The following is a 12,328-nucleotide window of genomic DNA, read 5'->3' as shown; positions in this document are numbered from 1 at the left end:
GTGAATAATTTAACATTAAATGAGTTTCTAGTGATTAAACACGTAGAGCCGTTATTTGGTATGTATAAATACTGAATATATATTTCAAATCTACATCTTGCTGCCAATCAAGTGCGCCGGCGTATCAGCACATCGGGTACGGAAACATCGATGTAACGGAACGATGTCTTTGCTGTCCGCGCCATGTTCAAATAGCGCGGTTGTAACTCATAGTGACGTAGTCCAAGAAAAATTCCAATTATCTCATACTGAGACGACAGACGGTTGCTTTTGCGTTGATCCTAATAACTGCATCATTGCGAGAAGGAAAATTTTGTTACAGAAATACTTGTCATTGAGTTTTAACTGAAACGTGGCTTAAAATACGAAAGTTCGCAACATATCTTCGAAGAAGGATTTATTACAGTGGCAGAGTGCTTTTCGAAATTAAGTGACGTAATGTATTTTACTTCCATGCGGGTAATTACCAGTAGAGAGTCTCCACCCTGTGTTTCCTAGTGTTCAAGTGATTTCTTTTAAAACAATATACGTTTTAAGATTAAAAAGTAAATAGAGACATGCTTCAAACAGATGATTTACCGCGTATGACACCATTGTCACCCGGCAACAATGTAATAGTTCTGAAGTTAGCAGAATTTATCAGCAAGGTAAATACTAAATGTTTGAAAATTTTTGATGTTCATATATGTGTAATCTGTAAGTGTATATACATACATTTTTACATATATACATATACTTATTGACACATGTGAATGCTCGTGAATATTGCATGTGAATGCTTCCATACATGTCCACGTACTTGCTTGATCACTCATGAACTTGTATTAACAGTTTAAATATGGCAACTACGCACAGTGTGTACCAACATGACCGTAAGCGAAGTTCCTTTAATTTGATTTCATACAATTCCATTCCCTCTCTTTCTTTCAAAGACATACGCGTAAACACACATTTTCTCTCTCTTTCCCTCTCTCTCTCTCTCTCTCTCCCTCTCCTCCTCTCTCTGTTCCTCACGCACCTAAAAATGAAAAATACTAATGTATTAACAAATTACAAATTTCTGAAAGAATTTTCTTCTACACTTACAAATTGTATTTACATTTATCACAATACAAAATTATCTATATAGGAATTTAGACGGATATGATTTATCGAATTATCGACAAACACTTTAGTTTTCTATGAAAACTACGAAGAAAGATACCTTAGTTGTCATTTTTCCATACTTCAACTATCAATCTAACTTGCAAATTATATAGTTTTTATTAACATATTAATAATAGGAAATATGTACATTTATATTATTATTGCTATTCAAGTAGGATTAGTCAATATCATTATCCAATCAAACAATGTGATTTTATAATAAATAACGGAATAAATTCAAATGACAGAAAAATAACTATAAATATAATTATTACTACAAAAAAGAACGAAAGCATTCGTAATTATACATATGTGTAGATATAATCTCGAAAAATTTCATTGTGTATACTCTGAAATCAAAATAATCATATATGAATAAAGCAATAGTAAAATATGTTTTATATCTGTGCATATGCAAATGAATGTTAACGAAACCATTACGTAATGAGTGCAAACTTCCATGCAATAGAAAAACTGGTGAAAATGCAATGAAATAATAACATCGTTATATAAGTAAGTATAATATATTGCACTTTAATAAAGCATCGATAATTCGTTTCGAAAATCAAAATATCTTTGCTAACCGTTACATTTATCTTCTGCTTAATTCCGGTATTTAATTAAACTATACAAATATGTACGCGCATAAATGAACTTTTTTAACTTTTATGTTTATCTACTTTATAAATTACGCCGTAAATAACCTCGAATGAGTTAGTACCACGTGTATTTGTATATTAATTTGTAATCTTCATTGCATCATCAAACAGTATCATGGTATTCCAATAGCCATTAGCATTTGAAACAAAGAAATTAATATTCCGTAAATTGGAATAAGAAATGGAGTACGTCAGAAATTTAAATCCAATGAGGACAATTTAATGACAAACGGATTGGTCGTTTATGGAAAAATATAGGGAGAAGCATAGACTTGGTGCGGCCCTGAGAAACGACGTTGCCGAAGTGAATGCTGAGTCACATATCGCGAACGATCTCTCCCAGGAAGGTGTGCTAGTTCGTTTCTCTGTGAAATGCACTGTATTGCATTAGTATAACGTTATCACTGTTAGAATTATAACATCATTAAACCAAAATGATTTAAGTAAGGGGGTACTTGGCGCTTGTCGCGGGCCTCGAATATTTAATGGAAACGAATTTAAGGCAGCCTTAGGCCCGGTAGTTCGTATATCTGTCAGTTTCTACAATTAAATCGAAGTTCTTACTTTTTATTGGAACTGCAACGGTGTGTCAGTGAAAATAAAGTGTTAGTATTAATTCAAAAAAGTATCGCCTTGAATTGTCAAACGAAATTCGAGGCATGCGTAGGACGTGCGCGACGTGTACCGAAGTTTGACGTGGTTAGTGTGTGTTTTGAGGTTATTTTTGTGTTCGTGTAACTGACCTATACTTGTTTAAAGAGAGCTGCGAATCTTTATTTTCATTCTGACAGTCTGTCGAATAAGTTCCTCCAGCAAGTACTTTGAAAATCATCTTTCTTAATCTAATTCAAATTCTGTATTGATTACACTGAAAAAAAAAAACAGAAATTTAAAGAGTGGTGTTTGATAACATTGATAATAATTAAGGACACGATATTGGATTTCCTATTATAAAGTAGTGGATAAAATTTTATTCATAGTCAGCATATTATATCTGTGAACAGTCATGGAAACGTTATTAAATATTCAGACTAATCCAAGACATCAACAAAACAACGGTTCAACATGAACATTTGTTTCTTTGTGATAACTTGCCTCAAAACGTGCCAAGCCATTGTGATAATAAGCTGAACTAATTCGGATTATAAATAAATTTGTCAATTGGAAATAATTTAAATATCAAAAACACAAAATGTTGTGTATAAAGAAATTATACCACGAGGAACTATTCCAATTAGCACTGCTACTTTCCTTATTAAGACTAGACCCGGAATCCTACCTTGGTTTGGATATTCAAACCATAGGTGTAGGTTCATTAGATCTAAACAATGGGTCTAGGTGGCACACCGATGTTCATACAATAGTTCATCGCCCTATCTTTGTTCATCCAAAAAACCTAGATTCTATGCTTTTAAATTACGAGAGAGATTTATTTGAAGACTTAAATTCATTAGGAAGATACAATAGAATAAATTCTGGTTTAAATGACATCCATGCATATCTGTTAAACACTGAGGAATCTGGAAGAGATGTTGATATAGCAGGACCTAGTATATCATTTTCTACAGACCTAACTAGGAATATAACATCACCTGATCCATCAAATTCTTCGCAAAGTCCTGACGAACCGGCTAATACAGCAGAACTTACTCAAGAGGTATTTTTTTTTCTTATACTTGTTAATGTAAATTTTGGGTTTAACTTTAATTTGACCGTTATTTTACTTTTATCATTATTATTATAATTAATTCAGATGTAAAAGATACTAATGCGAGTACTAAAATTACTGGATAATTTTACATATGTTTGATATACATAAATTATACTTATTTTTTTAATGCAACAAAGTAATTATAATACTGAGACAAAGCATTTAATCCAAGATTTATTTGTTTTTATATGACAGTATTCATTACTTTTAAAATATAAATTTATAATACAAAATATATATACCAGAGAGTTTTCTGTTCCTATCTTAAAATTATAAACTGTATAAGCTTCTAACAATTCTTTTAATTAAACATTTTTTTATGTAACTGAGAAAATATTTTGTAGTTCAGTATGTGTACATAAGTTGTTTATTTTAATTTCATTACTTTTATTTTATATTTATTTTAAATGTATGATAATGTTAATAAGTTAATAATAACTTAATAATAACTTGTTAATGTTACCATGCATTTAAAATAAAAGTAAAATGAAAATAATAAAACATTTTTAAAATACTTAAACATTATTTTATGTAATGAAAATATTTAATTAATTATTCATCACTTGTTTACAAATTATCTCTCCTTGATAATATTTTATATTACCGCAATAAAAAACAAAATTTAGTTAAAAGATATAACTTAATAACAGTATGCCGTGTCAGCGATCGTATTGTCAAAAATACATTACCACGTGTCCTTGAGTCCTTGCAATGACCTGCAGCGGTCAAAAATTTTGCAATATTTTTAGTTATGTCGGCCGAAAACTTCAGTATATTCATATTTCCGATAATATACATTTATTTTTAACCTTATAACGTTTTCTTTATATTCTATATTTATTTTCTTTCTATATTGATACTATTGAAAATTTTATATTTACAAGAAAATATAAAGTTAAATTTTTTTATTTTTAAACTTGTTTAGAATAAATCAATCACTATTGTTATCTTGTATTTGAAATTTTGTATGCATAAAGAATATTGTCTATGTGTTAGTACCGAGTAGTATTGAGGTTCTCATTTCGCATTGAGGTACTATTCAAATTACGAGAGTATTTTCATATATTATCTGATATGTAGGTACAAAATATTTCAAGTAATTTAAATAACTTTTTTCTGTCGAATTATGTATAAAGCACGTTCAAAAGTAATAATTTAAATTTGAAATCAGTAAAACAAAGACGAAACGTTTTATTTATATTTAAATTCAATATTAGTAAGTTGAGGCATTTAAAGTTGTTTCACTATATACCGTATTTAGTTTATTGATATTTATAAAAGGAAACATATAATATTAATTAATAAAACTAATTAAATAAAATACACAATTTAACCAGGTTATTTTATGTTATTTTAGTTATATTGTAGCAATTTTTCTATCAGTTTCACATAAGTAGTATTTACCTATACCATTTTCTTAGCAATACCCTTGAATATCCAGGTCACCCATATCAGTTAACTAGGTTAATTAATTGCGTTTCTATTTTTTTAATCCAGTATTTAGACGTGTATCGCATGCTTTTAGAATATCTTCAAGAAATATTTTTTTTATAAAGTATACTTTGAAAATCACATTTAAAGAAAATTAAATACATATATCTCAAGAAAAATAATGCTTTTAAAGTTAATAAATTTTATATGAATTTAAAAATAGTACCGCGATAAACATTTTAAAATTATGAATTGGAAAATTAAGAAACCTCAGCTTGCAAGATAACTAATTATTATTTTGTCTAAATATAAATGTTCTGAATTATATATCATGTATATGTCCGTAAATCGATTAGGTATTCTCTGATTAGATAAATATCCATATATGTGTATTGTAAATCGCTTACGTTCTGCATACTATTTGTGTATACTTCCTCCTACAGACAACCTTTGTCATTGGATCATACGATTTAATTAAGTATCAATTTATTTCATTCCATTCCAATTCTAACTGTTACATAACATGAAAAACGGTAAATATTTTCTACAGAAGTAAAAATTGTATACACAAAGAGGGCTATTAAATTCCAAGACGTATTTTGTTACTTTTACATATATTATGTATAATTTTCAATTATATATTACACGTGAAAAAGCATCTTACCGTAAGAAAAAAAAAGTACTCACTTGTGGAGATTTTAATTTTACATATCAGTTTTTAAAATTCGTTTAAAATTGTAAATAACAGATACAAAGAGTACGTTGATTAGCATAAAAATCAAAATAATATTTTCTAATATACATATATAAGAAACTCTTCTCATTTATTTTATCAGCTGGTCACTAACTCAATGAACTTGAAGATTTGTAGAATGTCACAGATTTAGATACCGATGCCCTACGCTTCTCTTTTATAAAGACTTTTTTCGTTCTCCTGGAAATTTAACATTTTCATTAGTACAGTAATTAAATATTTTGATCGCGGTAATTTAACTTCCTTTGATTGGTAAATTTGGTTTTTAATCATGAATTATAAATATTGTGGTCATAAGCACATGTGACTTGTCGGTGATCGCAGACCTCTTTTTATCGCGTGGCACTGCATCATCAAAATTTCCTGCGAATTCTCGTACAACGGCCTCGATTGCAAAAATAATTGTGTGGAAATACACGAATATAAACGCGTTTCTGGTCGGTTTCGTGAAAAAAAGAGGCGAAAATGCCAGATGCGACCTCGATTCGTTGAAAATTGACGAAAAAGCTTTTCGAAACGTGCTTTTTTCTTTTTCGGAATCTAGTAGATATTCTTGCTTGAAATAACAGCGTATGAATATATTCTATGATTTATTAAGTGTTTATTATCAATAAAAGAAAAAATTAAGAATTTATTGATAACAAAATAAGAATTCTATTAAAACTTAATACTTGGAATATAACTTTTCTTTTACTTGTTTGCTACGGACGTATTTCTATTTATATACTAATATTAAATGATATCATAATATTTTTTAAAAATATAATATTCACATTAATAAAACATATATGTATTTTATTGAAGAATAGCGACACACATATTGTACCGATAAATTGACCAGCCGTCTGGTACAATCTGATAGAATCAAAGCGTATTATTTAACGGATTTAATTATCATCTATTATCAAAGGACACACATGTATTGCCTTTTTACGCAGTAAAAGACAATGTTCGTTTATACAAACATCGCATTGTGCCAATTGCCTAAATTTCTCTGGCAATTGGTTGATGATATTTTATAAAGAGAATGAGCATATTGTGTCTCTTCTTCTACGCAATTATTATTACTTATAAACGCGAAAAACAAAAGTAATATACAACATACAAAAGATACTATATTGTAATTGTATAACAATAATCAACATTTGATTTAAAACAAACAATTACTTAATTTAAGAAATTATAATAAAATAAATTATTATATAAATATATATATAAGAATATTATTAATAGATTCAAGTAAAATGTGAATATTATTTGATGATAAAAGGGGTCAATTGTTATTAGTCCAATGTTCGTTGAACAAAGGATTTTATAAAACACTCTTTATCTTGTATGCTACCATTACTCATAATTTCTTTCTTCTTCTGTCATGTATTTATAATTGGCATTCTGCCGCATCCACTTGCGTTTTCTCTATTGCGCTGTATCCCAAGTTGTACATGCGCGCCTTTGCTTTACTATATGTGGAGCAAAAGAGAAATCAGATAAGTTGCAACTATATTTGTAAAATATCTCTAATAAATATGAGTTTCGCAAGCGCGTTTTAACTTTACATCACTTATCTGTATAACCTTAGCACGATCGACTGGTCATTACATATTGTTTGTTAAAATTCAAGTATCTGTTCATTGTCAACTGTCACATATTTATATTAAGAATGAGAATGATATACATACATGGTAGCTTCGCCACGTTGACATTTATTGGCGCTTACATCAGTGAAAATGAATTCTATTATTCACGATGTAGCTACTTATGTTAGCTAATAGTTAAAAGTTTAAGCGTTTTAGATATCTTATTTGTCCCAACCTTGCAGTTTCTGTTTTTTAATAAAAAATGAAATTTTTCAATAAATTTTAAGGTTGAATAGATTCTGAATGGTAGAATTAATTATGTATATTCCTTTTAATAGAACAGCCTATATAAAAGGTATAAATATATGTAAATAATCTTTTAATTTACATTTATATTATCTTTGTATACTTATAGTAGTAATCAAACGTTATAGTTTTTGCTTACAAAATTAATTTCTAATTTAATGATCTGACCATTAAAATCTAGATTTCAATAAATTCAAATCATTTAGAAACTACAAGTGTTTCCTATTTAGAAATAGACAGTATTGCCTTATCGTTTAGGTCACTTACATTTGTTATTATTTTGTGTTTATCTTTCATTTATTGTACTCATGTTACGCATAAGGAAGTACACAGGCTAGCAATATCGGCGTGTAGTTAAATTATTAACATCCTTTAATTGATTGTATTCGATCTATAAAAAATTTGTTTCGTCTAGAGTAATATCTCGCAAAATATTTTATAAGGATGTATTGCAAAAATATTTAAATTACATTTTTCGCCGTACATTTTTCTTGGAAATAAGATTATAATTACAACCTACATTTTTGGGTATAATTAATTATGGTGTTAATACTATATATACATATGTATATATAAAACAAATATTCAATATTCGTGACAATCATGGTAAAACCCTGTTAGTGTGAAAACATCGGGGGCGGAGTTGATGTCTTCGAATTCGTAGCAAGTTTTTATTCCCAGAATTAACCCATTTGTGTTCAATTGATAAAATAAACAGCGAGCGAAAATGAACGTAAGAATAAAGCTGCTGTTAAACTACTACTAAATAGGTTTATTGTTTCATAATAGAAAGAAGTACAATTAATTGGTCAGATTTCCTCGACTAAGGCGTGTCATGGATTGAAATATATATTCAATTAGATTAAATAAAATTGTAATGTACGTCAGTTTGTTTGACTTTTATTTATCTCATTGACCTGCAGGACCAAATGGAACTTTAAAAATATAAGAACACAGTTGTGGAGATCAAAAATAGTTCAAAGAACGCAACAAGATATATATTATAATTAATGATGATTTTATTGCTGGTGACGTTCTTTGATTTAATATATACAGACACTGCGGTCAATTTATTTTCTGTCTTATATTTAACTAAAATTTTAATTAGGTCTTTGCAAAAATCAAACAGTGTTTCATACAATATCTTCTAAGGGATGATTTCCTCAAGTATTTAAGATATTTTTTTTGGTTTTCTCTTTGCCGCTTTCTTGTCAAACTTGAATCACATTCTAGTTGAAATCGTTGCACTCATTACAATCAAACTCTTATTTGCAAAATTTCTCTTAGCGCTGCTCGTTTAACTATTGGAGAAAACTTTGACGCTCTGTCGAATCGCTTTTTCCGTTAATGATTTTCTTTTTTTCTTTCCTCAAAAAATTGCCAATTACATCCTAACATTTGTATAAGAAGTTCATAATTTTCCGCTACATCGTTTCATTATCTTCTAAATGCAAAACTCGCTACTGCTCGGTCTGTGAAAATTCTCACACCCGTATCATTGTTTGTAATATGTTTTATAAAAGTAACGATAACGGCTTCCTCTTTTACATAAAAATACAACTATGCATCTTTTTACATTTTTTTCCGCTCGCAATCATGTTCCGGACTAAAATTTAAGCAATATTAAGGAAATATATTTAACTAAACACAGTTAAGACTTTTTATCATGCATAACATCAGGAATCTTTGCTTGAAATATTTTTCACCTCTTATCCATAATGAATGCTCAAGTATTAAAATAATAAGAAGATTCCAAATAATTTCGTTTAGCTTATTTTTCTACGTAATTATATTCGGAAATATAGCGTAGTCTGCCTTCAATTTTGTATGATAGACCTCGCAATGAATGTCTAGCAGCTTATCTTCTTTACTATTTAATAGCAGCGAAACGTAGCTAGGTATATAATACCTAATTGTTTAAGCAGCAATGCGTGTGTCCTTGTTTCAATGATGAATCTTTTCCTTCACTTCTTTCTGTAATAATATTTCTTTAACAACGCATACATTCTCATATTTGTCCTCGAAGTTCGATAGGATTAGGATATTAAGCATTCTCCTTTAAATCTCCTTCGTAGTTTTTTCGCATCTAATTTCTGTTTCCCTTTTAAAATGTTCGATTTTTATTATTTTTATTATGTATTTTAATTTCTAGAAGTATTAACCGTTTAGTTGTATAGTTGTTCAAGCAGAAGAAATTTTCACTGATGCCTTGTCTAACTTTGTATTTATATCTTTCTTTTTAACAGTCGTTCTGTATGATGTTTATTTTTGCCTTCGACAAAACAAACTTAAATTCTTCTTCGTACGTTTTTTGACGTTTTAATATCTATTTACGACAATCGCTTTCACAATGTTGCGTTATATTTGAAGTAGAGATTGTCTGATATGCCTTAATATGATAGTTGATAACTCGGAGAGAATTATCTTATACATATGTTCGTAAGTGGAAAATTGTCCCTTTTTGATACCTCTCTTAATGTTGTCTTGAAACTAGTTCAGTTTAAAGGAGAAATACAAATAAACTCTTTCATAATCTACTCAAACTTAAGGTATTTTTTAACATTAAAAAGATACGATTGGCTCTAAAATGGCTGACGAAAAGTAATATAATTGAAAATTCGTTAAATATTAATTGAGAACCTAATCATCATCTCTCTATGTCTCATCAAGGTTATCACGCGGTAAAATAAATGTCTGTTTCGTTTATTCCCTTTGATTGCACGCATCATTGATCGGAAATCCGATCTCTTACATTTTCTGAGATATTTAATTGTTTGCATCTATATTCAATATTTTCGTACTTCATTTACATGAAAAAAATTACCCACGAGATTTAATTCTTATACTTATGAATTAAATTCTTATTAAAAACATGCTACCGATTTGGCTAGCACTTACGACATACACGTTGATAGAAAGCTTTTTGATTTTTATCTCTTCTTGAATAGTATATATGTATACATATATATAATAAAACATCTACACTTCCAAAAAATGTAACAAGTTAACTATGTTATATAACGATTTTATTAGCGAATTGATTTAGTTATCAAGAGGAAAGATATAATGAACGAAATATATGAAATTCTTATTTGCACTTTCCCTGATATATCGGAAGAATTATTTGCTGTAGAAATATATTGATAAACCTTTACCATAAAATTACTGATAGTTGCTGAAAAATACTTTATACATTTAACTGCGATACTTTACTCGTAGAAGGAAAACTAAGTTAATTCATGATATGTAGATTATCTCTAGAACGTCATTTCGTTTCCACTAGATTATTGTGATACATATCATAATCGTAAATGCAGTATAACAAGTATTTATTAAAATATATATATTATACGTAATTGACCTTGCCCATTTATTATTATATAAAGTTCGGTTGCAGATTTTATTCACTATATTTTCTGTATAGAAAGAGTATTTATTGACTTGTAAAGAAGATTTTAAAATACTTTATCAGGCGTAAAGATTTTTCGTTCGCGTCACAGAAATAGTAATCCATAAATTTTCATAAATCAGCATAGTAAAGGTATGCAAATGATAACCCTGTTGACCCGATATGGTTGAAGAACAAAGGTATACACCTTTTCTCGCACGTATTCACCAGTTGGAATCCCAGTTGGGTATCTTCTAGTGCGACTCGCGTTGTCCCCGAGATAAGATTTAGGTTAGCCGTTGTGTATATGTGTCTTTCTACGTAAATTTACTAAATTGGAGTTACTTCCGGTTAATTGGCACATAAGATGGCGCGAAGGAAGAAAAAGCAGCCGCGGATGATCTCTGTCTTTGTACATGATGATGTAGGTTTCAGACATTGCTTAATCGTGTATTAAATGTTTTCTTGTGAAAAGTGTTTTAAATTATAATGCTTACTATATGAAGAAAATAAAATCATATTTTACATAATAATTTGTTTGATATGCTTATCTCGAAGATTACACTCGTAATTGTTGTATTATTTAATATCTATATGTACAGTAAATAAAGATCAGTGAATAATTTATCATATACGAAGTATAAATAATTGCGACAATGATTAGAATAATATTATACAATTTTAAGAAATAAAATATATAATTAATTTGTAATAGATAAAACTATTTTATACAATATACATTATATATATATATTTTTTGTAGTGGGAAACTAAAATAATAAACTAAACTAATAAATAACGTATTAACAATGTACATATAACACTAGCACATAGAATTTTATTCTTATATTTAGAATACCTAATTAATAAAAAAAATTTGTATTGTTTTGTTTCTGTTTCAGGTATGTACTATTAATCCAACTTCATTTGATAATGAACATTACTTAGACATTTTCAATATCCTACTCTTCTGTGTGATAATACTGAGTCTTTTAAAATTTGTTAAAAGAAAGTTCTGTTAATTTATTGTACCAACATTTATGGTAAGTTTTTCATATATCGAATGTCGGATTACTACGATGAAATCTCTATCGTGTATAAATACGAGGTATAAATCTCATGTGTAGCATATGAGGTTAAAGAGTATCGCCTCATTTCTTATTTTCATCGTTAAATCTCCGATTAATATTTATTATTTTAACATAAAAACATATATTAGATGTATAGCAAGCAATAGTACACTCTTATGAATCAGTAAAACGAAATAAGTAGCATTGCAAAATAGTGACGGTACATTCGTGTCGTCATAATTTTAATGTGAAAACATTTAGCGTTTCAGAGCTTAAAAATTAATGA

At 28.6% G+C, this 12,328-nt stretch overlaps 1 protein-coding gene and 1 long non-coding RNA gene across 5 annotated transcripts in view; one reads left to right on the top strand and one right to left on the bottom strand.

Moving 5' to 3' along the window:
* Window positions 1-225: 225 nt before the first annotated feature.
* LOC100645181 (segmentation protein cap'n'collar) overlaps window positions 226-12,328 on the top strand; it is a 111,342-nt gene continuing 99,239 nt past the window's right edge. Inside the window, exon 1 of one of the 4 annotated variants that reach the window (XM_012311294.3) lies at window positions 226-647. In XM_012311294.3, the coding sequence (XP_012166684.1) occupies window positions 558-647 (90 nt within the window). In that variant the 5' untranslated portion in view covers window positions 226-557. Of the gene's footprint in view, window positions 648-2,113; window positions 3,463-11,220; window positions 11,397-12,328 lie in introns of those variants that run through there. The other 3 variants (XM_020864522.2, XM_003393311.4, XM_012311297.3) reach the window with 3 other exon arrangements.
* LOC125384887 lies at window positions 283-1,298 on the bottom strand. The gene is made up of 2 exons (XR_007223736.1): window positions 1,087-1,298; window positions 283-1,018 (listed from the first exon to the last, which is right to left on the bottom strand). It is a non-coding gene; the product is annotated as an uncharacterized LOC125384887 (long non-coding RNA).

This window comes from Bombus terrestris, chromosome 1, assembly GCF_910591885.1.
Source record: "Bombus terrestris chromosome 1, iyBomTerr1.2, whole genome shotgun sequence".
In the NCBI taxonomy this organism is placed as follows: Eukaryota; Metazoa; Arthropoda; class Insecta; order Hymenoptera; family Apidae; genus Bombus; species Bombus terrestris.
The sequence above is the reverse complement of the archived record's forward strand: the minus strand, read 5'-3'. Positions and strand labels throughout refer to the sequence as shown.